We start from the raw sequence: 27,520 nt of genomic DNA on the forward strand, positions 1-27,520 counted from the left end.
CGAAATCGGTATACTGTTGAACGTACGCGGGTCCGAAGCCTACACCTCCTTTCGTGTACGGCGTTCAGGCTGTGACGTTGCATAGACACTCTCTGTTGCTCGTTTTATCTACTGTACCCATACTACAAGGCGTTAGAACCGCGGAGTGGACAGCGAAGATGTGTTCATGTCGAAAGAATAGCCGCTGTTGTGGCTGTGTACATTGTCACATATAAGTACTGTGTTCGGCTACCACCAGAGGGAAGCTGCTGTTGTTACGAAATAAAAGTGGCACTATGTTCTGCAGCCAATAAGGAAGCGTGGTTCAGCGCTAGCGGTAATGTAGTGTGGTAGTAAGCGAACTGAAGATGGATGTTATTTGAACCAACGTGTGGAGTGGGCGTCCGCATGTCTGCTACTTCCATCGTCTAAGCGTCGCAAGTTGCGTCCGCTCGTGACGTGTGCCACGCGAAGAGAATTCTCATTGGCGATGAGATATTGGTACGCATCTTTACAAATGAATGGAATACCAAAAGGTAATTTGTTATACACCTTTCTTGGTTGCTATGTTTGCTGGCTGCATATGTTAACAAATACGTCACTTTCGCTTCAGATACTGTGGACAACTAGTTTAAACGCTGAATTAACGTCGAGTGCATCACGAGGCGTCGAGTGTCTCTTGAGCAGTCCTAATAACTTCTCCGGCGTATCACACGTTCAAATATACGGAATGCTCTCGTGGTGCGAGCGCGCACTTTATAGCGATTGGAGTGGTACACCTACAGTACTAGGTAGGAGAACGTAATGGCAGCCGCGGTGGCTCAGTGGTTACGGTGCTCGGCTGCTGACCCGTAGGACGCGGGTTCGATCCCGGCCGCGGCCGGTTGCACTTCGATTGAGGGGAAATGCTAGACGGCCGTGTGCTGTGCAGTGTCAGTGCCCGTTAATGAAACCCGGGTGGTCGGCATTATCCGGAGTCCTCCACTACGGCGTCTCTCATAGCTTGAGTCGCTTTGAGATATTTAACGCCACAAACCAACCAGGACTCGTGCTTTCATCATCATCATCATTAGCCTGTCTATGCCCACTGCAGGGCAAAGGCCTCTCCCATGTTCCGCCAATCAACCCGGTCCTGTGCTTTCTGCTGCCACGTAATACCTGCAAACTTCTTAATCTCATCTACCCACCTAATTTTCTGTCTCCCCCTCACGCGTTTGCCATCTCTTGGAATCCAGTCAGTTACCCTTAATGACCACCGGTTATCCTGCCGACGTGCTACGTGCCCGGCCCATATCCATCTCTTCTTCTGGCGACCACAGCCAGCAATGCACTCCCTCACCAGAGCAGGATTGGCCACCCTGGTGTAGTACTTGGCCACTACCTCCCACATGAATACACCAATTAACTCGTGCTTTATTCTTTACAAAAATCACTTGGTTGAGAGTTATAAACTGATTAAAGAAATTATCATGTTTTCAACATAACGCGAAAGGAGGAAACTTGGCGGGGCAACTGCCTGCATATTTCGCAATGCTAGATGCACCCGCAACGTACAACGTCCTCCTACTTCTTGACACATCAATGCGATAGAGAAATAACAAAATAAAGAAACCTTTTTCCGAAGCAGCCGCGTAGGGTTTCCGTAAGAGGGCTGCCTCTGGCCATACAGTCGTCTCGGTTTCCGATTTCGTCTAGAAACGCTGCGCGTTGTTCGAAACTGTGGCTGGGCGTTTAATTTCGGGCTGGCGACGGCAAAGGTCCACAGCCTTCGGTGGCCTCGACGCCGTTTTTCTTCCTTACCGGGGGACAGAACTGATCAGCGAAGAGCGTGTAGGCTGCAGCCTCGCATGCAGGCCTCTCGGCTTCTCGTCCCTCGCCTCTAATTGGAAACCTGATTAAACGGAAGTCGCAAGCGGCCAGGACGGGTAGATTGCGCTAGCCGTGTCCCCCCGTCTTTCCAACTGTCAACGTGGTCTGACCGGGCCGCCTGCGCGCCGAGGCAGTGGCCAGACAGGGACTCTGGAGGATGGGCCGGAAAACCTGTCTCATTATGGATGCGTGCCTGCGTAGCGAACGTTACTAAGGTTTCACGGTGCGACAAAAGAAACTGAACGTGGTCTAGGAATAAAGAGAGACAGGGAAGAAAGAGACGGCCATAGGTTATAAAGATGAGCTTCACTCTCTCAGAAACGCATAGGCGGACGGAGTGGCCCCGGTGGTCTAGTGGTTATGGTGCTCGATTGCTGAACCGAAGGTCGCGGGATCGAATTCCGGCTGCGGCGGCCGCATTTCGATGGCGGCGAAACGCCAGAGGCCCGTGTACTTAGATTTAGGTGCACGTTAAAGAACACCACGTGATCAAACTGTGCGCAGCCCTCCACTACGGCGTCCCTCATATTCATATCATGGTTATGACCCCATCACTTACTATATTATCACATGACCGCTGGTGGTCTGGAAATAGAAGGCCCTCGATTAATTGTTGCGCTGTGTATTCTACGTCAGTCTCATCTCATACCTGTGTTTTAAAATCAAATCTCATTTCTGCATTATGTTTCAACTCCACCAGATTTGTCGCGCATTCCCGGTCAAGGCGGTCGCATTTCAACAGGGCGAAATGCGAGAATATCCGTGTGCTTTGATTTAGATGCACGTCGAAGAAACCCAGGTGGTCGAATTTAATCCGGATTCCCCAAGTACGGCGTAACTCGCAACCACGTCGTGGTTTTCGCGCGTAAAATCCGCACAATTATTACCATTAGCTTTGTCTCACGAATGTGATTGCTTGTTAATTCAAGATTGGTGTGCGTTGGGGTTCACTGTAAAACAGCCGAGAGAGAGAAAGAGATATAGGGAGATAGAGAGAGGTGGCAACGGACGAAAATATGTAAAGAAGGGAGGAGCGGTGTTGCGTCAAAGATGAGACGACTAGGACACTCGATCACCATAGCTTCGCGTTGCAGTGTCGCTACTGATGTCGTAGCGAAGCGGAGGAACCGTGCTTAGGCGATTATGTCGTCACGGCGCTACGCTGCGCCGGTCGCGAAGCCGATTGAATTAGGCGCAGGTATCGGCAAACTGCGCCAGGGAAGCTGTCGAATGCATCACCCTTTCGGGGCTGACAGGCTGGGCTGTATGCAGTCGAACCGGGCTATGTATTTGTCTAGTTGATGGGTTTTTTCTTTTTTGTTGTTGGCCCTTTGCCTACACTATTGTGCTAGTTCCTGATGTGGCATCAAACGACTGTTCTCCAGTGCCGAAACAGACTCGGTCAATCTATTTCATAGACTTTGTTTGTGACTTATCTCAAAGCTTTTCTTAAGTGATATAAATTCGCGAGCTTAAGCACACTCTCACATTGAATTGTTTTTCTTTTTTTCGTGTAAGCGCGGAAACTTTTGCTTAATCATTGCTTTAAAGATAACATAAAATACGGATATTCCATAAGCGAGCTAAGAAGGGAATATGATAACTAGAATTGGAAAGAAACAGCGCGAAATCGCTAGAAGTAGCTGTACCAGAATTATAGTACCTTAGAGCCAGAGTGTCACTACATCAAAACTTTGAAATCATGGTCAACCTGGGTCATTTTCCAGTCTAGAGCAAGCATATTTGACTGAAGGAAGAAAGCAGAAAACCTTGCGAGACAGCCTTCTGAAGTTTTTCAATAAAGCGAAAGCTGGTTCATAACGCAAGCGGTGCTTTCTACGCCGACTTTAGATCCTGTCCTAATTGAAAAGTATGAAGTTACCATGACTTTTTTTGTAAAACAACTGACGCACGCAACCCCGCCTTCTCAGTATCATGTCGAGGCCTCGCGAAAGATATAAATGGCATTTCATTACGCAGACATTGCATTACGGTCCCCTTTCTCTGGCCGCACTTACCAACAGCGACGTAAGAACTGCCGTGGACATTGTCTTGTCTGGGTTTTCTCCAAATCGTTTGGAGCCTCTTGACGCTTGGCAGATGCTTAGAGGGTTGCGAAAGAATGACGCAACGCGCGGTCTATATATGCTCGCGAAGCCGTTCTTTATTTCGAGTTAGCTCGCATCTTCGTGATGCAATCAACTTGAAGCTGAGGTAAGCCTCTCAGGCGGAGCGGACGACAAAATTGCCGAGAGGCATATAGCGTCTGCCGTACCACGGAGACTTTGAATGTCACAAAACCCTGAAATTTTGCTCGCACGATACGCTTGCCGACACATTGTAATTTCGTCAGACGTTTACAGTTACGCAGTCTTCTATAGGATACCTTAAATTTATAGTCGGTGCTGCGCTCTTTCCAACACAAAGCACCTTGGCGACAGACGCCATGGTTGCTGAAATTGGGTTCTACAGCCCTGTTTATTGAGTCCCGTTTATATACTTGTGTGCCTGAAGAATGTGACGGTGAGTTGCCTGACCCCTCTGTTTGTGGTGTATTTAGAAGACAGGCAAGGTTTTCGTAAGGCGCGCTTATTCACTACGCGTTCTCATGACCCGTCCATTCTGGCGCACCTTGACAATAGACAAATGTCTATTGAAACTATTCTTGCATGTCGTCGACAGAAGACAGCGCAGCTGAAGGCGACGAAGACACTTCTGAGGTTTTTAAGAGCAACGGACTTGGACAAGCAGCCGTGACCGTAATGTCGCGTACCACGCGAGATTGACGGACTGCGACTGACTGTGTGTGTGCTGTGTTATGTACTGTCTTTCTCTCTCTCTCTCTTTCCTCTCCATCTTTAAATCTCCCCACACTGTTCCCATGCGTAGGGTAGCAAACCGGTTTTCCTAAACTGGCTAACCTCCCTGCCTTTCCTTCTATACTATTTCTTCTCTTCTTCCGCTGGTATAAGATACCAACCTGGACATGGTAGCCGAACGCCATTTATAACCATCTTTTCAATAGAAAATGTATAAAGAAAAAAAGAGAAAGAAATTCCCGAGCGTTTCTGAAAAATTCTCTAACTCTGTTTGCTGCCTTATGTCTGCCTTTGATAATAAATTGATGACAAAAATAATCTAAGCTACGTTGAAAACGTTCCCATCGCAGCAGTTTCAATGCAGGCTCCCCGGAGTGAATAAACCCCCGAATGTGAGAAGGCGACACGAAAACAAAACACGTAGTCACGAAGACGCCATCCATCGCCATTGCAGCGATTGTTTCTAAACCGTAATCCACTGGTCGTATTTCGTTTAATGGTAGTTTTCGGCGCAATTTTTAGAGAAAATTTCCCAATTCGTAGGCTACGACGTATGAATATGAATGGCCGGATGCGGAGGGAGTTCTACTTGTTCCTGCAGGTTGACGCCAATGGCGCGCATATCATTTCGCATAAAGAAGATGGTAGAATCTATTTACCTCTCGAGAAGTCGGAGTCACGTAACCTGAACAGAAAGGTTTCGAACGGCGTAATTAGTAGAGCGGGACATTATTGTCGGCCCTGACTCTCACAGTGCATTCTAAGACAAAAAAAAAAAAGAGTCCTCTGGCTCCTTTCGGTGAGTTTTGACTAACCACGTATAAGACTCTCTTTAAAGAGACACATTAACTTTTCTTTCAGGTCTTCATACTCTCTTCGGAGAGTCGTGTGACCAGAGAGTAAACGTGTCTCTTTAAAAAGGGTCTTATACGTGGCGAGTCAAGACTCACCGAAAAGAGTAGCAAATTGTTTCCTTTTTTTTCTAAGAGTACGTACTGATGCTGCCAAAATAGTGATAACCTTGAAGCGGCGCGGCGTAGGCTACTGGCTCGCCGGTGACACGGCCCAACCACCGAAACTCGCAAAATAGCGATAGTTGCGCAACACCGGGTAGAAACTCGCCTTTCAATCAAGCAGTGCGGCGGTGGTATGAAGTCATACCTGCCCACGTCACGTGACCCAGAGCTGTTCGGGTGCAGCTAGACTCGCCCGAAGGAGACTACTACGAAAAGATCAACGAAAGAAACTTCAATCGCGAAAAAAAAAAGAAATGCGTTTTAGCACCATTCTCAATAACTCGTTTTGCTTCGCCAGCATGTCCCCTCCGAAGCTTCGAAGTACATGCAGGGTTTCATTCCGTGCTGAATAATGCGTATTCGTCGCATTTCGAATCACTTGCCTGGACGGGCCAGTGCGCTTTCAGAGCTCTCTCTATACGCTGTCCTCGGATTCTCGCACAGACAGAAACACTCTTTACCTTAAGAGCGTTCATTTGGTGAGGGCTCTATACGCTAGTGGCAGGCAGCCCCTGTCTGGTCGTTTCGGCACAGTTGTCCTCTTTATTTGCTTTATCCTAACACTGGCGCTAGGAGCAGCGAGACGGCATTGCGGCAGCTGGCGTTTCAATTTATTTTTAATGCGCCCATGACAGGCGGCTGGCTGCCTACGCGCGAATTATCTATCCGTCTCGTCTCTGCTCGTAATTACTTCATGAGAAGGAGCCAGGACACCCTAAGGTATATAAAAATAAAGTACACGACAGAAGAAACAGGACGAAGGTGGATAGGTAGAAAAGCGAGTCCGAGATAAGCCACTACTGCTGTACGAGAGCTCGGTTCGTGAAGCTGGCCAGGTCTTGTTTTACTTAGGCTGCTGCGAATGGACCAGGAGGCCCTTTGTGATGTGTCCCAGGATGAAGAAAGTGTGTGTTCGCTTTCTTTTTTTAGCTGTTTTGCCGTGTTTATTACCTCTTGTAAAGTTTTCTTTTTTTCTGTGTCGACTGTTTCAGATGTGGGCCTTCTACTAAAACGTTCACCATTCTTCTTAGCAAACAAAAAATGTTTTGAGAGAGATTCTTGAGCATCCTCATAAATTTTCGGTGGACTTCATTACTGAAATGACCGTGGCGCTGTTCTTACTCCGTCTACCCTTTCTATCCCGCTCGTTTTTTCTATTTACTTTTTTTTCACGTGACGAACATTTAGGTGGCGGGCCGCGTTTTGGTGGGGTGACGGTTCCGTGTCCTAATTACTTGCCGGCAACAGGTGCGTAGAGAAAACAAGAACCGTATCGGGGCAGCTAATGAACTTCACGCGTATAAGGTAAGACACTGCAAAGAGATAGCGGCGTTTGTCGGTGAACAAATTTTTTGTTGAACGTGAAAAAAAAAAAAAACTTTTTTTTTTTCGCATGGTCTTCAAGGAAAATCCACGCCTGGATATTTTCGCAGAGCTCATTCGGTTTAACAGCAGGCTGTATCACCAGAATTCGATTTGAACATAATTTTTCCTTACGCTCTCTATTGCGCTTAGAAGTATTACGTCACAACACGTGCATTTGTAGACCACTGTACGTAAGGCACGTAGGCGCCGCCACCTTGGGCTGTTAAACGAATGTTTTCTTATTTCGGTAATTCGCGACGTGCACTGATAAGGTCAGGAAACGCTGAATGCACCAACCAAACCATTTTCATGTGTATGCGTCTGCCGTAGCACTGTTTGTTTAGTTGTTAAATATACAAAGCAGCAAGGTTAACAACCCAACATGGGGCACTGAAAGCCATCCGTAATATAGTCTATAGGTTCTATTCGTGCTATGAAGCTGCTATGAAGAATGTCTATAACCAGACTGACCAGAAATTTGATGCCTGATTGAAAAAAAAATCTAATGGGGAATTGTCGGCGTTGAGGGTTTTGGTGTTTTTATGCTCACGCTATTGGTAGGTGTCGTTTTGTAAAAATAGTTTTGATGTAATAAGAATCCCACTTAACCGTATGGAGCTTGGTTGAATTTTACTTTTGCGGAGCTGCACGGATGAAAATGAATATGCTAGCGTGACTCCCTCACAGAATGCGAACCAGAAACCGATCAAGTTAGGCTCAGGTTTAGCGCGCACTATACACAGCAGCGTTGCGAAAGCGTTTCTTGCGCACGCTATGCTAAAGCAAGTACTAAAGTAAACAACCACAGGACCTCGTTGCGCCGAAACTTCGCGCGCTTTATTTCTCTTTGCTTCAGTTTGTTTTCCCTGTGAATTTTCTTGTTTGTGCATGTACGTTTTTTCTAGCGACTCTGTGAGTTCCTGAAAATAGAGTTGTTTAACAGTACTCGGACTCTAAGCGGCAGTAGCACGAAGTAAACAAACAACCATTAACTGTCTCTCTCGTTTATGAAAAAGAAAATCGCTCAAACAATCGGCATCAACGGGGAAAGTTTGCGTTCGGAGCGTAGTGCTAGCGTGGAGACGATGTTGGTTAGAAGCATTACGACTTCCAAGTGGAAGGTACCAGCCAGAAATGCACCGTACGCTTTTCTCATTCGCGGGAACCTTTACGTTACAAACCAAACAACGATTTTATATCGTACGCATAACAATACTGAAGTCTAAATAAGATCGAAACGTGACAACAGGAATAACGTTGCACAAGTCAGAGATGTGCGTGTTTTGCCTTGCGTCATAATCTGTTTTGAGAAAAACTTGTGATGGTGTTGGCGCCCACGTATGGAAGCATCATTATAGAGCAATTCAGCGTGCACTATAACCATGCTTCATCTAGTTTCCTGCTAGCGCTAGCGTATGTGCAATTCTAGCAGGTTTCCTCACTTATTTCACGTTCTGCTTCATCTGCCGTGAGCTGTTGTTCTCTCTTTCTTGAACTATGAATGAGTTATTTCGTTAGGTTGGTGTATGCGCTGTGCGGAACGCCATGAAGTGGAAACAAAAACTGTTAGACAGCGTAATCACCCGAACCTGATTCAATGAAGAAAATATTGGCGTTACAACGTAGCCGAATCATTCAGTATTAGCAGTAACTTAGCCGTCCTTAGCCCAAATTAGCGGCATCCCACATAAGCCGTTACTTAGTTATAAGTGACGAGTGTCGGAAGAACGCAGGTTAACACAGTAGTTGAGCTCACGTGACTTAGTAAGACGTCCGGCTAGACTTTCGCGACCTTCGCGATTCGGCCATATTCTCGATCTGACATTCATTCCCCGTCACAGAGTTTGTGTTGAGGAGGCCAAAAAAGACGTTGTCATCGAAAGAGAGAGAGAGGGAGGGAAAAAATTGGCCGCGTATCTCCGTGCTTCGCTGCAAATGTCGTCGAAAGACGATAGCCTTGTGCCGGCAGTACTACACGAGTCCTCCTCCTCTACGTTGAACCGCCGCATCTGGCTCATAGCGTCGCATTTTCAGCGCAGCCTAAGAAACCCTAGCATTTTCAGCGCAGCCTAAGAAATATTAGGGTCTTTACAATTCCTTAACTATGTATTTTCTAGTAAAGAGACACACCTCCCAATAGTTACGTGTTGATGTTGCGCCTCATATATGCGTAATATTTGCTTTTTGATCGACAATGTTCACAAGTATGAACGGCCGTACCAGTTCAAGATGACTGGGCGTTGTGAAAGGGGTTAAACTTTAGCCGGGTGGCTGAATCGGGTGACAGACAGACAAACAAAAAGACAGACAGGCAGTTCAAAATTTCTGTGTTTAAGTTCCTCAAGAAAGACTATCGTCTTTAAAAAAGAGAGAGTAAAATGTTTGCTGCCGCCATGCGATTCAAGGCAGGGCCACGTAAGCCTCCCGACTTCACGCATTAAGCTAATGATGAGCAAGAATGAAATGCAACGGGAACGATATTGCAGCGCCAGAAATATGAATAACTGTCGGCCGAACGGGGTAATGGTTTTCGAGCTACGCGACGAAAAGGCTTAGGAGCCGTTCGCGTTGCTCTACATGAACGACCTGAGTGATGCGAACGCAGCGACGGCTGTTCTGCGATGAACGTGAAACCAAATTACTGTGCCTGGAAATTGCAAGCATTGTGGGAGAACGATAGAAGGAAAAAAAGGAGGTTATTGCATCAAACGTCAGTCAGCGTTGGTGCTAGAAAAAAAAAGCGAAAGATAATAATGAGTTTTTTTTTTGTAGGAGCAGAATACCAGTGAGCGAGAGAGAACGATGAAAATCGTGGCACCTCGGTAGTTCTTTTTTTCTTTTGCACGCCTTCACCATATTTCTCGGTCTCTTTGTCGTAGGCATTCTTTCTATAAGCCCTACGTAAGCATTAGAACCTTCTAATAAGGCGGGCTAGACATGATTTTTCAACAGGACTTTATAAAAAGGCTCTTCCAAGCGGAGGCGTCGGTCTTTAGTGCTTCTCAGCTATCATTGTAAGTTGTGAAAATGGGGAAACCTCCGAAAATAAAGGAGGGGGAATAATAAGGCATCGTGGGACTTTTTGAGAGGATGGTCTTCCTAATCGGACGAGGCTTTGCAGTGCTTTACCACCTCCATTGTGAATATGCGTTCGTAATTTTCGATAGAAACGAGCTGAATGAAGGAGGCGGAGGCGCGTTGTTTGCTGAAAGCGGATTTAGCCTCGCAAATTATTGTCGGCAACTGCTCCGCCTGAGCGCCACCTTTCGAACGCGGTGCAGATCATTACGTCTGCCAAAACCACGATATGATTATGTGAAACGCCGTAGTGGAGGGCTCCGGAAATTTCGACCACCTGGGGTCCTTTAACGTGCACCCGATTCTAAGTACACGAGCCTATAGCGTTTCGTCTCCATCGAAATGCGAACGCCGCGGCCGGGATCGAACCCGCGTCTCTCTGACAGTGTTGTACGGAACGGCGTTCCTGGAACTAGTTCCTTTTCGGAGCAACATCGTTGAGTACACTCTAACAGAGGAACTTTTCCGTTCGTTGAAAGGTCGGTGGAACTGTAACGGCAACTCGTTACGTTTATGAAGGAACGGTAGACGGAACGGCGTTCCTTCAGTAAACGTTCCACGGTGTCCGTTCGTGAGTGTATGAGCGGCCTGCGGCTGCCTGTGCTTAAACAGCTATTTGTTCGTAGGGAATGCGGCTGTGTAACTGGAAAGCTGTGGCGGCATTCCCTGAAACATTGCGTGGAGTGCGGGTTTCGGAGAAGCGATCCACCGCGGTTAAATGAGCGGTTGGAAAATGGGACCTGGAGAGTTCGCTGGTTGCAGCCCACCCGGACGATTGGCTTGAAATAAGCGCTGTTTATCAGACTCTGGCTCTTCGTTCGCGGTGCTTGTATACGTGTACTTGGATACTCAAGGGACTGTCGAACACCTACCTATCACTAACTCACAAACGCAAGCAGCACATCATGCAGGGTGAATGGGCGGCCTGAAGAGGCGCGAAGAACTTGTGGCGACCTCGTTGTCACCAGTTGCTTAACCACAAAGTTTAAGCTATCATGGGTCGTAGACATTATTATGCCGGACCAGGAGACCATCGACAGAAGGACAGAGCCATGGCTGCGGTGATCAAGCCTGCCAACGCAGATGCTGCCATCTCGTCCGCGCCCCAAGATTTCTTGTCGTTCGGGCGCCAAACTTTTTCAGATGAGCTGTCGCAGCACCTGCTTGTACAACTTGACTGCCCGCTCAAGAGAGTTGCTTGTTGGGCAAGTTGGTCCGTGGTTACTCGAAGAAAGCCACTAAAACGTCGAAATATATATAGGAAAAACGTAGAGGCAGTGGCAGAGACAGTGACACAGAGGTGGCTTGTTCCTCCTGATTCGACGAGCAGTCATTGCCGAGCCCTCACTGGAGGCACTGACGAGCAGTCATTAACGAGCAGTCATTGTTCCTCCCTGATGTTACAAGCAGTAGTTGCTTGATATCGCGGGCCGGTAGCAAAAGGGTAACCGCTATCATCTCTGCTCATGTCTTCGACCCGTTGTCAGATTAAACGCCGCATGCAACTACCGCGGCACATCAGGGAGGAGCTCCGCGCCAGTACTCACTGTCATGCATGCGTAATCATGCAAACCGCAATTAATCATTGCAGCGGGATATCTCGGAACACAGACGTGCTAGAAGAATTCTTCCAAATGGAACTGTGTAGAAACGCGACTACCTCCAGCTATTCATTACAAAAATGCCCGCTTGCTGCAGTCACTAAAAAAGTTCGTTATTCACTGTTATTTTATTGGGCGGCTGACAGCGATAAATATTGTTAAAGCAAACTGCGCTACAATTGCAAGGACAAAAAAGGTTCTCGATTTCTTGTGCAAGGAATTTAGTTATACTGGTGCATGTGAGTAACTTTATATTTTCGCACCTGAAGCGCAGTATCTTTACTGGGCATCAGAAGACCGAAGTGTAAAGTGCCATATGTCTTACAACTTGTAATAGACTAGCAGCAGTGTTGTAGTTAGACATGTCTGGGGCATGTTCGGAACTCCCTGAAAAAAAAAAAAAAAGAACGCGTCTAGTGCGTTCTATTGAACTCTTTGAATCTCCAGAGTAAGCTGTCAGCGATGTTCAAACTCGTATAATATCTATTCCTCACTTTATTTAGCCTCATTATTATTTGACATTATATTTTAATGTAAATAATCAAATGTAACGTTAAAGTAACGACGCGTTCCTTTCGCAATAAAGGAACTTGTAACAGGAACTCGTTTCTAATTTGGACAGAAACGAGGGACGAGCTTTCGTTCCTGTTTTAGAGGAAAGTGTACAACACTGCTTTCGGGTCAGCAGCTGAGCACCGTAACCACTGTACCACCGCGGCGGCTTCGTTTACATCTAGTAGAAATTCGTTGCGAGTTACCCTAACTTGCGAGTTACGCTGACTTGCGAGATACCCTTGGGAGTTACCCTACCCTAACTGCATGGACACACGCACATTTTGCCATTCACAATCAAAAATGGTTTCCAAGAGAATTTATAGGAGGAGCCGAAGCACCTCTCTCCAAAATATCTGATTTCCTCGCGGGAATAAAATGCGACTTGGACTGGAGTGTTCGGTAAAGATTACTGTTGCGCTAGATGTCGCAGCGATTGCAGCTTGGGACGTAGGGAGTGACATCACTAGCCTTTCAGGAATAAAAGAACCAGCCTTTTATAAAAAAAGAAAGAAAAAAAAAATACCCAGTGGCATGTTGAAATTTGGAAACCCGACAACGCATGTTAGTCCAAGGGAAAACTTGGAATTTGCATGCTACAACAGCTCCAGTCAGACAACCACGTGGCACAGATTGTGTTAGTATTTGGTCTTGGTCATGAATGTAGCGAATGTGGTCGCGGAACCCTCACGGTGTACCACAGCGACCCCAAAGGAATTGCCACTGCCATTACTTTAAAACAATAAAGCAATGCATACCAAGCAACGCAATACAGCCTTGTCTTGCGGTTCTTTAGTTATCGGCATTTGCAGGGCCCTACGTTTCCGATTTAAATATTACCGTCACAATCGAGCAACAAAAGTGCGTAATGTACACGAGATATGCTTACCTAAAGATTATAAACCAGAATAAAGCTACACTAGTTCTTGTTTAAATTATTGCGCTTATATAGTTCACGCAATAGGTTAGCGTCTGCCTTTCATGATGGCTGCCGATTTGGACATGTTGCCACCTGTTTCAACCGCATAAGACGCTGCCACAAAATGCAACCCCACCAATGCACCTCGGGTAGCATCAGGAACAAGCAAAGACTGTATATGTCGAGAGCCAACAAAGTCACGTAGTCGGTACTCTTACGTTTTTTCGAGGTCTGGTAGGGGTCGTCGGAGTCGACAACTTCTGTGTGCGTGGTGACGCCAAAGAGGGGGTCTCGGAGATTGTGGACTTCCATGGCGTGCTCGTAGGCGTAGCGGAGCTCCTCCTGGCGAGGCATGAATATTGCCCCTGCATTGGACAGTACGAAAGTCAAAGGTCATATACTTATTAATGAGAACTAACAAACAATAATGCCAAGGAAAGTATAGGAGATCTTATTTGTAGTAATTAGGATATAAGTGTGAAGAAAATAAAGTGCAAGAAAAGATAACTTGCCGCCGGCAGCGACCGAACCTGCGACCTTCAATTAACGCGTCCGATGCTCTACCACTGAGCTACGGCGGCGGCCATCCTTCCGTCCACATCATGGGGTATATATGTGCATTTAAACCTAGGAGTGTTAGTCAGCGCTGATCGCAGCCATGGCGGTGAGTGTGGAACACACTTTTTCTGCCCGCTGGCGTCACATAGCACGCGATCTTCTTTACGAGCTGGCAGCTGACCAATAAGGTCATATACGACTGTCCACGTAACACTTCTCTTCAACGAATGATTTTTATTTTTGCAGCATGTTTTATTATTATTACTATAAACTAGGGAAACAAATACACTAAGGATAAAGAGTAAATAGGGACGGAACAGGTTGAGAATTGCCACCCAGAGGTGCAAGACGCCTGCACACTCTTTCGGGAAGAGGGCATAAAGATCGAAGTTGACGATAGGAAGAAGCGAAGCAAAGCGAAAATAAATAATCAAATGAGAGGAGACACATACGGAAGTGAAGTAAGAACACGGAAATGAAAACACGAAAGAAAAGTGCTTTGTAAACGGGAGGCCAAGTCCATTTTGTGAACGGCTGCGTGGAAAGTAAGAGACAGTAAAAGTATATAAAATAAAGTGATGATATGTCTGTGCGATCTTCTATCTTTATAAAAATTGGGAAGGAGAAAGCGAGCAATAACGTTACAGGAGACACGACAGGGCTGCACGAGACTGCACTATATCTTTGCGAATATATATATATATATATATATATATATATATATATATGCACCAATTGTGTGTTCATTATTTTACGTACCTTTTCCTTATGTTAAGTGTATTTTAACGTTTTCTTCAGCAAATGTAAGGCAGCCAGAATGAGCACGGTTTCGGTAAACCTCCCTGCCTCTCTTTCTCATATGAAGTGGTTATTACGAAAGTTAGCAATGACAATGGCAAGCAACTTGTGCCGCTAGGTGCTGGGGAATAAGCGTTAGAACACTACCGCATAGAATACGTAGCGTATAAGTTCTTTCGCTTACACGAACGAAAGAAGGCAAATAGAAGGTGGCCTTTTGACACTGGCTCATTATTCACAAACGTGCTACAATATTGCCACGCCCACTTGTTGTCTTGTTTTGATGTATTCGGGTTTGACCGGCAGGGACGGTTATCAACGCTCGACGCTGTCCGCGAAGCATTGTTCGAGAAGCTTCACGTCTATAGTAGATCGTTCTGTTAAGATTGCGCCCCGCACGCGAATGTTCCAGCTTTGTCTAGAGATAACGCCGCCACCAGCGATATTGCTGGAAAGTTCGATACCGCCTGTATAAAAGCCGACGCGATTGACCGCTTGTCAGTTGATCGACGGACGACGCCCTGTTCGCCGCTATCATTGTACAGCGTGTATTGCTGTAGTTCTAGTTCTCATTTTCCCGGCCACAAGTTCGGCCAAATAAACAGTTTCATTCTGCAAACGCCGACTGCTGTCTTCGTCGACGTCACGACCACGTGACATCTGGTGGAGGTGCTGCTTCATGATCCGGACGCCACCGCGGAGCGCTGACCCAAGCCCAAGCCGCGAAGAAGACGACTCTAAGGACAACCCGGAGCCTCGAACCAGCCGCCGGCAGAAAGGACTACCCCCCGAATATGAACCCCTACCGGACAAGACCAGGATCACAGCGAAGACAACAGCCACAATGACAACCGCTGGGGCGCCTACAACGGTCGTCATGCACCAACCGAGGGAGCCGCCGACATTCCGCGGATCACCATGCGAGGATCCAGAAAGCTGGCTGGAGGCATACGACCGGGTCTCCACGTTCAACAACTGGGACTGTGACGAGAAGCTACGCCATGTATACTTCGCCCTTGAAGATGGCGCATGGACCTGGTTCGAGAATCGAGAGTCCACGCTAACATCATGGGACCTCTTCCGCACCGGATTTCTCAACACCTTCACGAGCGTCATCCGGAAAGAAAGGGCTGAAACCCTTCTCGAGACCCGTGTACAGCTCCCCAATGAGAACATCGGACTGTACACCGAAGAAATGACTCGCCTATTCCGCCATGCCGATCCAGCCATGTCCGAAGAAAAGAAAGTTCGCTTCCTGATGCGGGGAGTGAAGGAAGAACTCTTCGCCGGACTTGTGCGCAACCCGCCGAAGACGGTCTCGGAATTCCTTTCGGAGGCCACCACAATCGAAAAGGCACTAGAAATCCGCACTAGGCAGTACAACCGCCGCATTCCTACGACGACCTACGGGGAGGTTCAGGCGCTGCAGTCTGATGACCTGCGTGACACCATCAGAGCGATTGTGCGGGAGGAGCTGCGCAAACTGTTACCTTCGCCGCAGCATCAAGTGCATTCAATCGCCGACGTTGTCCGCGAGGAAGTCCGGCAATCGCTTGGAATTCCCGAAGCACCGCAGGCTCAGCCGGAAGCCATGAGCTATGCTGCTGCAGCCCGACGCAACGCCCCCCCTCCTCGCCCACGTCAATACGCCGCGCCGCCGCAGCAGTTCCGCCGCCAGGCACCGCCGCCACCACCACCGACGCCATACCGCCCGCCGACAGGACAACGCTGCGCCCCCCGAAAGACCGACGTTTGGCGTGCCCCTGACAACCGACCGCTCTGCTATCACTGCGGGGAAGCCGGCCACACATACCGCCGATGCCAGTATCGACAGATGGGGCTACGCGGATTCGCCGTCAACGCGCCGCGCCCGCAGCCAGGCGAACGGCCTCGCGACATCGACGACTACCTCACCGGAACACAGTGGGAAGAACGACGACCTTCCCGTTCGCCGTCGCCAGGCCGCTACGTCTCCCCCCAACGCCGACCATACACTGGCCCAACGCGAGGCCGGTCACCCAGCCCGTATCCGGAAAACTAAGGGCAGCAACCGATGGAGGTGCGGTTGCTGTACGACGAAATACCGAAGATCCTCCGCCGCCGACGACAACGCCGCAACGACATCTAAAGAACACGCCGCAAGCCGAACGAAGCCCTGACGTCGAAACTTCACGGCCCGAAGAAGACCTGACGACACAACGACGAAGCAGCGGGACAAACCGACGTAGCCGTGATCCGACGCCGCGACCAAATCGAAACGGTAGGCGACGAACGAGTGACCTCGACGTTCTCATCGACGGCCACAACGTCACCGCTCTCGTCGATACTGGAGCCGACTATTCTGTCATCAGTGGATCGTTCGCGACGAAGCTGAAGAAAGTCAAGACCGCCTGGGAAGGCCCCGAAATCCGCACAGCGGGAGGTCACCTAGTAACGCCGGCAGGAATCTGCACAGCGAGGGTCTCCATCAACAACCGGATTTATCCCGCAAGCTTCGTAGTCCTTCAGCATTGCTCCCGAGATGTCATCCTTGGTATGGACTTCTTAGGCCTTCATGGTGCAGTCATCGACCTCAGATCGAAGTCGATAACACTATCTACAGAAAAAGCATTACCGCGGTACACGCCGCCAGGGAAGCATGCCTTGAATGTGCTGGAAGACCAAGTCACCATTCCCCCTCGCTCCAGCGTCATCATTTCCGTCGGCTCTCAGATAGTAGCAGACCTGGAAGGCGTCATTGAAGGCGACCAGCACCAGTTGATTAACCGCGAGATTTGCGTCGCAAGAGGAATAGCAGAGTTGCGGGGAGGCAAAGCAACAGTGATGCTCACAAATTTTAGCAACGAGTATAAGCACGTAAACAAAGGCACGACAGTCGCCTACATCGAAGAAATCACGGCTACGTCGATGGCTTTCGCCATCGCCGATTCTTCCGAGCCAACACCGACGAACGAAGCTTCTCAACCAGTTTTCGACGTTAATCCTAGCCTTCCGAAGCATAAACAAGAACAGCTCAAAACCCTGCTCTTGAAATACAGGGACTGCTTTTCGTCATCTGCAAGAATCCGCCAGACCCCAGTCGCAAAACATCGCATCACAACAGAGGAAAATGCCAGGCCACTCCGGCAGAGCCCGTACAGAGTTTCAACGCGAGAACGCGAATCCATAAAGAAACAAGTCGACGAAATGCTACGCGACGACATCATCCAGCCGTCGAAGAGTCCATGGGCGTCACCCGTGGTGTTAGTGAAGAAGAAAGACGGAACCCTACGCTTCTGCGTCGATTATCGCCGCCTGAACAAAATCACGAAGAAGGACGTCTACCCTCTCCCACGGATAGACGACACCCTGGATCGACTCTACAACGCGAGGTACTTTTCGTCGATGGACCTCAAGACCGGCTATTGGCAAATCGAAGTCGACGAGAGAGACCGAGAGAAGACTGCCTTTATAACACCAGACGGCCTCTTCGAGTTCAAGGTTATGCCCTTTGGTCTTTGCTCGGCACCTGCGACGTTCCAGCGCGTTATGGACACCGTGCTGGCTGGACTGAAGTGGCAGACTTGCCTTGTGTACTTGGACGACGTCATCGTGTTTGCCTCAAGCTTCGACGAACACCTCCGGCGCCTTGACACTGTACTACAAGCAATCAAGACTTCTGGCCTCACCTTGAAGCCTGAAAAGTGCCGCTTTGCATACGAGGAGCTGCTGTTTTTGGGTCACGTGATCAGCAAGGGTGGTGTTCGCCCAGACCCGCGGAAAACAGCTGCCATCGCTGCCTTCCCGCCCCCCGCCGACACGAAAGCCGTGCGCCGTTTTCTCGGCTTGTGCGCCTACTACAGGCGCTTTGTCAAGGAATTTTCACGAATCGCCGAACCGCTAACTCACCTCACGAAGACCGACGTGCCATTCAAGTGGAAAACGGCGCAAATCGAAGCATTTGAAGAACTGAAACGACGCCTTCAGATGCCTCCGATACTAGCACATTTCGACGAATACGCCGATACGGAAATCCACACCGACGCAAGCAGCGTAGGACTCGGCGCCGTCCTTGTGCAGAAGACTGACGGGCAGGAAAGGGTCATCAGTTATGCTAGCCGGTCGCTATCAAAGGCAGAAACGAACTATTCCACAACAGAAAAGGAGTGCCTAGCGATCATCTGGGCTGCATCCAAGTTTCGCCCCTACCTCTACGGCAGGCCCTTCAAAGTTGTGAGCGACCACCACGCATTGTGTTGGCTAGCTAACTTGAAGGACCCTTCAGGTCGCCTCGCACGGTGGAGCCTACGACTTCAAGAATTCGACATTACCGTCGTTTACAAGTCCGGGAGGAAACACTCCGACGCTGACTGCCTGTCTCGCGCCCCTGTCGACCCACCGCCGCAGGACGACAAGGAGGACGACTCCTTCTTGGGAATCATAAGTGCCGACGACTTCGCCGAACGACAGCGAACGGATCCAGAACTCAGGGGCCTTGTGGAATACCTCGAGGGCAGGACCACCGTTGTTCCGAAGGTATTCACGCGGGGACTGGCGTCATTTTTCTTGCGCAACGGTGTTCTCCTAAAGAAGAACTTCTCACCGCTTCGAGCCGATTGCCTTCTCGTGGTACCCTCGACATTGCGGCCAGAGGTCCTCCAGGCTCTGCACGACGACCCGACGGCTGGACACCTGGGTGTTTCTCGCACGCTAGCAAGAATACAGGAGAAGTACTACTGGCCGCGCCTTTCCGCCGACGTCACTCGTTACGTGAAGACCTGCCGGGACTGTCAGCGACGCAAGACACCGCCCACTAGGCCAGCCGGACTTCTGCAGCCTATCGAGCCACCTCAACGGCCGTTCCAGCAAATCGGGATGGACTTACTGGGGCCGTTCCCGACGTCCAATACCGGAAACAAATGGATCGTCGTAGCTACAGACTACCTCACCCGCTACGCCGAGACGAGGGCCCTGCCTAGAGGCAGTGCCGCCGAGGTAGCGAAGTTCTTCGTTGAGAACATCGTCCTGCGTCATGGCGCCCCAGAAGTTCTCATCACCGACAGAGGTACGGCGTTTACTGCTGACCTAACTCAGGCAATACTGAGATACAGCCAAACAAGCCACCGCCGGACCACAGCGTACCACCCACAGACAAATGGCCTGACCGAGCGGCTAAACAAGACCATCGCCGACATGTTGGCCATGTATGTCGACGTCGAACACAAGACGTGGGATGCCATCCTTCCGTATGTGACCTTCGCATACAACACGGCCGTCCAAGAAACTACGCAGATGACGCCGTACAAGTTGGTCTACGGAAGGAGCCCGGCGACGACGCTCGACGCCATGCTACCCAACGTCACCGACGAAGAAAACCTCGATGCCGCCGCTTACTTACAACGTGCCGAAGAAGCTCGACAGCTCGCCCGCCTGCGCATTAAGACCCAGCAGCACACCGACAGCCGTCGCTACAATCTTCGACGACGCTTCGCGGAATACCAGCCCGGCGACCGTGTTTGGGTCTGGACGCCGATACGCCGACGTGGGCTTAGCGAAAAACTCCTTCGGCGATACTTCGGGCCATACAAGGTTCTTCGACGCCTCGGCGCTCTTGACTACGAGGTGATCCCGGACGGCATTACGAACTCCCAGCGACGCCGCGCACGACCTGAAGTCGTCCATGTCGTGCGCCTTAAGCCGTTTTTTGCGCGTTCGTGAACCTGGGGACTCTATTTTTCTTCCTTTGTTATTGTAATTTATTTTTGTGTGTACTTGTTTTTTTTCTCTCTTGTATGTTCTTTCACAAGCATCGGGACGATGCTTTTTCAGAGGGGGGCAATGCCACGCCCACTTGTTGTCTTGTTTTGATGTATTCGGGTTTGACCGGCAGGGACGGTTATCAACGCTCGACGCTGTCCGCGAAGCATTGTTCGAGAAGCTTCACGTCTATAGTAGATCGTTCTGTTAAGATTGCGCCCCGCACGCGAATGTTCCAGCTTTGTCTAGAGATAACGCCGCCACCAGCGATATTGCTGGAAAGTTCGATACCGCCTGTATAAAAGCCGACGCGATTGACCGCTTGTCAGTTGATCGACGGACGACGCCCTGTTCGCCGCTATCATTGTACAGCGTGTATTGCTGTAGTTCTAGTTCTCATTTTCCCGGCCACAAGTTCGGCCAAATAAACAGTTTCATTCTGCAAACGCCGACTGCTGTCTTCGTCGACGTCACGACCACGTGACAATATGCCAGTGCAAATGCCGACCAAAAAGTTCTCGCGCGGTCTGAAATTAGTCTCATTATGGGAGTTCTTCCTTACAAAAATGGGTTTAGACAATCTATAGAAGGTCTAAACCAATTTTTGGACAATCTATGGATTGTCGGAATACATTTTTGTAAGGGCTAGCTGTAGAAGCGGGCAGTTCCGCCGGTGGGTTTATTATTACAGCTTTCTTTTGTCCACGGGCGTGAAAGTGTGGATGCGTTGGGATTATTGATACTATTTTTTTGTAGTGCTCCCTTTAGCCATCGCCGTTACAGGTTGCGTACAGATGAATAACCAAACCATTTCCATATATGCGAGCCTCACGTAGTACTGCCTACTGAATAATATAAACCATGAAAGCAGAAATGTGGACAAAATCGAACGCTAGCACACAAAACGACAAGTAATGAACGAGAACTAAATGAACATTTTTAGATTTGTGAAGAAAACTCTTTTACATTTGTTCATAGTACCTTAGAATGACGCTGTCCAAAGGAAAATAATGGTACATTAACGCCCGCTTTTGGCATAGTCCTGGGCCACGAGCCTGAACCAAACTTTGTAAACTTGTGTGACTGTATGTGTTATGTGGTTATCACTGTATATATCATAATCGTCACCCAGCACCTGGAGTAGCATGTCAGGCGAACAGCCAGGCAAACATCTCCAGCTTCATTAAAATGTTTATATCTCTCTCTCTCTAGTCCTGTTGGTCGTTAAAACGAAGTCATTTGCAGGAGGTGATTTTACTGCAGGAGCTTGCACGTAGATTAGGAAATTCGGTCCATGCAATTCTCTGTGCCATCTCTAGTAGCCCTTCGTGCAGCAAACGTAAAGTACGCCCAGCGCGCGTTAAGCATTTTTGTTGCATTAAGTTTACCAGACATTACGTGATGCCGCGAACTGCGAGCACGTGCTGCGCGCGCAGCAGTGTACTGAGACGCGTGGTTTCGAAATGCGCAAAGTAGCAGCTTACATTGCATTCCTGGTGTACTGATTTATTTTTTTCACTAACTTCACAACGTCTGAGTTTTTGAGTAGGAGGGCTCAAGAAATTCAGTGCGCGGCGGCCGGATCTCCGCGCGAAATTGAAACAGCCGTTCACGCGTTAAGCAATAACAAAAAAAAAGGGAATTTTTTTTCGTTTACAGCCCCAGCTTTCGAATGCTGCGGCTCGCGAAAAACGGCAAACGTTGCACTGCATCGCGCTATTTGCGTGTTCTGTGCTCGGGGAAAGACAAACGAGCGGCGTGACGTTCGCGGTACAGAAAACAGGGCAGCGTATACGCAGTGCACAAACAGCGAAAAATCTTTGAAAAGAAAGGGGAACGAACAAGAAAGCACGACGTCTTGGGGAAAGGTCGCTGTTTGCGCCGCCGCAATGCCTTCACGGACCTCACGGATTCGCAAAGCAGAAAGCGGAGTCCTTTCTCCGAGGCATGGCAAATGAGCCGTGAATGTTGCGCGCGCGCGCTCGCCTCCAACGGCCCGAATCGGTGCAAGCTGTGCTCGTGACGGCCCGTATAACGCAGCCTGCTCTCTAGTTGATAGCGCAGGTGGGCAATTCGTATGTGGGAGAATGGTAACAAGAAAGCGTATGCGGGAAAACCCTAAGGAAAAAACGAGATACGTTGGCGCAGCGGGAGTCTCTTGTTTTTGCTCGATCGAGCCTTTCAGGCCCCGCGCACTGAGACGTCGAACAAACGTTTTTTTGTCCCTCTCGTTCGCCGCAGATGGCGCTGTGGCCGACTGCTAGCTGGAAATTGGGAAGCCCTTCCGGCGCGCTTACTCACGCGATAAATTTGTCATCGGAAGCGCGGGAGTGCATTGTTACTCAATGGAATCCTTGGAACGAGTAAGCAAAGTGCTTATGCCCGTTGTCGTATGCTTTTCGGGGCTCGTGTGCGCAGAGCTGGGGTGCTGACTGCATGTGCTGGATGCGGTTGCTGGTCTCGCAAAAAGAGAAAAGAGCCTTCAGCGATGAGTGTTTTCCTTTGTTTTTTTTTTTAAGGGACGCTAAATGGGCAGTGTTTGCTGTAATGGAGGAGGTACGCGGTTGGGAAATTCGACGCAATGACGACATGGCATTCGATATTTGTGGCTGTGAAATCATATAGAGTAGGTCATTATTGGAGCACCACATGCTAAATGTAGACGACGTATTGCATGCACGTGGTCTGACCTTGAGTGCGGCGGTCACATTTAGATGGAGGAGAAAAGGCCCGTGTACTCTGCGATGTCAGTGCACGTTAGACAACACCAGACGGTCGAAATTTCCGGAGCACTCCACTACGATGTGCCTCATAATCATATCGGGATTTTGGCGCGTAAAACCCCAGATGTTATTATTACAGCTTGCTCTAGTACACTGGACATTCGAGTGGGAGAAGATTTTCAGTTGGCAAATTGTGGATGGTAACATGTAGCAGGCTTCAATCCCAGGCGTTGTGTTGTAGAGGTGGGCGAGTTGGCATTGCACGATTAGCCGTGCTGCGCACAGGCATCTAAAAGGCGGCTAAGCTTCTAATTGCCGCCACTACCAACAGGGATACATTTACTTGCAGCCAACAATATCCTCATCGTTTCGCTCCTAAAGCTTGACGCCGCCGAAACAAGTTTTATGTATTATCAGTTTGCCTTCCGTAGACATTTTATTTCTCACACTGTTTCAAATATTTACGATAAGAAGCGGAAAATGTTAGTGTTGTTTCAATTAGTAGAATGTTGAAATTAAGAAAAGAAAAGAAATAAACAGTCATTCGCACTTTAGCTCTCCGGAGCTTCAAAGTGTTCGGGTTTGACATGTAGCTATCGTAAACTATGTAAAAAAAAAACGAATAATTTTCTATAATAAGTAACATAGGCGATAGTATAAATGAAAGTTTCACGAACGGCTTGCAGGAATCTTCTTCGTTATAGATGACTTCTCGGATTGGAGGTGGTTCTGCCGAAGAAAACACTCAAAACGTTCGACGAAGGCGACGTCCTTGCATTTCTTTCTGCTGTCGCTTAGAAAAATTTTCCGCGCTAAGGTGAAGCGATTCCGCCGTAAAACCGCCGAGTTTTCGTTCGGTTTCGGAAATAGCGGTGGTCGTTTCTTTTCCGCTTTGCCGCTTCCTGAACGGATCCGGACTGATTTCGAAGCCGAAGTTACTCGGCGAGCCGTTTTATTGGCGAAATTGACGCGCGTACGTGACCGCACGGGTAGTGCGGCGAGAACGCTAACGTAGTGAGCCAATTCTTCTATTACCTGGCTTCCGCAAGTGATTCCGAAAATCGTTTCGGAGAATTTACGCCACACTGGTCCGTATGACGCTTCATACATGCTTAAGAGTTGTAAGTTAGGATAGCCAGAAACGTGTTTCAGCTTTGGCCCGCCCTGTAACGTGTATAATAAACTGCCAAATAAGGGGCCCGCAGTGAGTGCGGAAATTAAGTTGTGGACCATCCTGCGTTCCAAGAAGCGACCGAAATCACCGTGAAAGCTATTTTTCCCCGTTTTTTATACCAAGAACGTAACTGGTGCATCAAGTTCACGTTGAAAAGTAAAAAAAAATCAAATTAGGCTATGATGTTTTATGTGCCAATACCATAATTTGCAGAGTTGAGGCACGCTTCAGGGCGAAATTCCGCAATAAGTTTGGCTGCCTGTGTTCTTTAACGGGCACTCAGTGAATGATACACTGGCGTTTTTGTATCTCGCACTCACCTAAATGCGGCCTCCGCGGCTAGTATTCGATACCGCTACTTGCGCTTAGCAGTGAAATGCCATAGCCGTTACGCCCTCGGCCTGGTGTAGATCAGGTCTGTACTTGCAATTGTTTCGGCATGTTTCGTATGAGTTTCGTATGTGTGTGCGTGTGTGTGTGTGTGTGTGTGTGTGTGTGTGTGTGTGTGTGTGTGTGTGTGTGTGTGTGTGTGTGTGTGTGTGTGTGTGTGTGTAAGAGAGAGAGAGAAGGAGCTGACGAGGTGTGCGCCTCTGTACAATCTGTGAAAACACGAGTCATTTGACTTTTTTTTTGAGAATTGTGACTTGCCACTTGTATAACTCTTTAGAGAGACAAGTGAACTGCCCCCGTGGCAGGGAGGTAGCTAACTTATAGCACATGCTATGGCGATGCGCTTCGTTACTGGGCAGCGATCAAGCCATCCAAGCCAAGTGGTGCTCCGCCATCAGAAGCCCCAACAACGGCGATCAGCTATGGGCGGTCCAGAGAGCCCGCGATGCGGTGGTCAAGCTCAGCCTGCCCGTCCCAACGTGGGAGAAGCCCACTGCGCGCTAGTGGCGTCTCTCAGGACAGTTAAAAAAGTTTGACCAACCAACCAACCAATCAACCAACCAACTCTCTTTGGAGCTCACTATACCCTCGTCTGAGAGTCGTGGAAAGCAAAAGAGAGCTAACGAGTCTCTTTAGAGATAGTCGTATACGGCGGCAAGTCAGGATAACCGAAAAAAGTAACAAGTACTCTTTGTTTTTTTTTGCCGGTGCAATGCAAATAATCGGAAACAGTTCCCAGCCTTTTCTCTTTATTTTTTCAAACAGAACGTAATTCGCTACCAGGAAAGCCCTGTCACATAGCAATTACCGCAATGCACGCAAAATTGCCGCACGTCACACTGTAACATTCATGTAAGCGCGGCTAATGATATCTATATAGGGAGCAGGCCCGCAGCCAGATGCCAGCTGTGTGACCATTTGAGGCGTCTAAATGACAATGGTGACAGAGTATGATGGCCGCTGCGTCAGTGGTGCATTAGCTTATTGTATTCGTTATAGGATGCGTTGAAGTTGATTCCACTGAAAGGTCTTTGAAATCGTTTAGCGATTTTTATTCAAAAAATGCGACAGCACCAATGAGCCGGGGACGCCGCTATTTCTTTATTCCCACTGATTTTGCGAACTGAAGTAAGGGAGAGGTGGAGCATTGGTTCTTATGTAGCATACACGCGCACAAACGGACAAGGGGTGGGGAGATAGAGCCAACAATATGAGAGAGAGAGAGATTTATACGTTGAGAGAGCTGATGAAATTTCGGATCGTGTCCTGAAATGCGAATACGCTTCGCATTGACTGAAGCAGCCAGCGCATTAACGGCACTGAAAAAAAAGAGAAACACGACAAAAAAAAAAAGGGTGCTCGAGCGTATTCAGTGTGCTTCATTGCTTTATAATTTGAAGTCGGAAAGCGTACCTGACATGTATGTCACTACCCGTATTTCGTCTCTATGCCGCTACTACATTTTACGGTTTAAGGCTCAAATGAACGAAATGAAGAAAAAGAAAGCAATCGCAAGGCTTATGAAACCCGAACATCTGCTACCGCTGACTATGTTGTCTCTCATTCTTTCTCTCTCCTTTTTTTTTTTTTTTGCTTCACTCATACAGAATGAGTAATTCCGAATTGCGAAAAGGTCACGCGTATAGCCGTGTCTAGAAGCCATAACGAGAGAACGGAAGAAAAGGTTCTGGATCTCAAAGGACCACTTAACGTCAGCGGTGAATGAAAGGCCAATTTGCCAAGCTGACGAAAAAATAAGAAGAATCAAGAGCAAAGAAAGCAATGTCGACTCGACACGAAAGGAATAATGGTCACTGCTCGGCGAGGCCCCTGTGGGAAAGAGCGAGGGAGGGAGGGGAATAAAGAGAGAGAGAGAGAGAGCGAAAGAAGTCCAGGGTGGTCACTTTGCGGAAATGAGCACTCCTTAATATCACCGTCGAGGCGCTTCTCTTCCAGTAGCCGGCTCCCGCTTCTTAGGGCCGCTTCTTCGTCGGACACCGTCAAAAGAAGACACGAGCTTCGGCTCCTTTCATTGCTTAAGCTTTCGGTTTTTTTTTTTTTTTTGTTCTCTCGGCTTTCGCGTCCGCGACAGAACGGAGGAGAAGTAGCGAGTTGACATTACGCACTCTGTAATGTGGTCTCGGGCGAAAGAGAATACCCGCGTGGACGCGGGGGGTTGCAAGTTACGATGCTGTGCCACAGAAGACATTTTTTTTTGTTATAGCAGCCGGTAAAGCAAAAAGACGGCTGGTGAGTCGGAAAGAAGGGAAGAAAAAAGGGAAAAAGAGACATAGCAATAAAAAAGGTCGTGCCGAATTCATCGACGACAATTGTCGATGCTTGCGAGTAGCCCGTACGTTTCTAGAAAGCTCTTCGCTATATTAAATCAACGCTGCGAAGGATGGTGCTGATACGTTGCAGAAATGGTACTTGGCTTGCTTTTGTTGCTTTGTTGGCTAATTTTGTTGAGAACGATGTCGCTAACTAGCACGTTTCAAGCAGCAGTATATACAGATACCACGCACATCTCGAACAGGTGTAACAGTTGGTAGTCGTCGACGAACGCGCCTCTAAATATGAGTGAGCTTGTGCAAAGTTATCTTGTCTAGCTACCAAATAAATGTTTCATACTCTCTCCGGGATCGGCTTACGACAGTGGCTGCTGCGCGATCGGCGCGTCGAGTCCTGTCGTCTTCCTAAGTCCCTGTGTTTTCAGCGCTATGGCTTCATTGGAGTACAAAGGGCCTTGATATACTACAATACTAAACTAGGACTTTAATGGTGAGACCGTCCAAGCAGGCGCACAAAACCAGATATACCGGGAAAGAATGCACAAATACGCAGGCTTACTTTACTTAAAAAAAAGTGCTTTTGATGACATATGTTTGTTGCACCTAGCTTATTCATGTGTCGTTTCTTGCATTACTGTGTAGTTGTTGCAAA

General features: G+C 48.5%; 1 protein-coding gene across 2 annotated transcripts in view; it reads right to left on the reverse strand.

The window, feature by feature from the left end:
• LOC119382975 (glutamate receptor 1) overlaps nucleotides 1-27,520 on the reverse strand; it is a 219,479-nt gene that overhangs the window by 139,729 nt on the left and 52,230 nt on the right. For both annotated transcript variants that reach the window (XM_037650916.2, XM_037650917.2), the window contains exon 2: nucleotides 13,417-13,563. In XM_037650916.2, coding sequence (XP_037506844.1) covers nucleotides 13,417-13,563 — 147 coding nt within the window. The remainder of the gene's footprint in view (nucleotides 1-13,416; nucleotides 13,564-27,520) is intronic.

The sequence above is a fragment of the Rhipicephalus sanguineus genome, chromosome 2 (genome assembly GCF_013339695.2).
Source record: "Rhipicephalus sanguineus isolate Rsan-2018 chromosome 2, BIME_Rsan_1.4, whole genome shotgun sequence".
In the NCBI taxonomy this organism is placed as follows: Eukaryota; Metazoa; Arthropoda; class Arachnida; order Ixodida; family Ixodidae; genus Rhipicephalus; species Rhipicephalus sanguineus.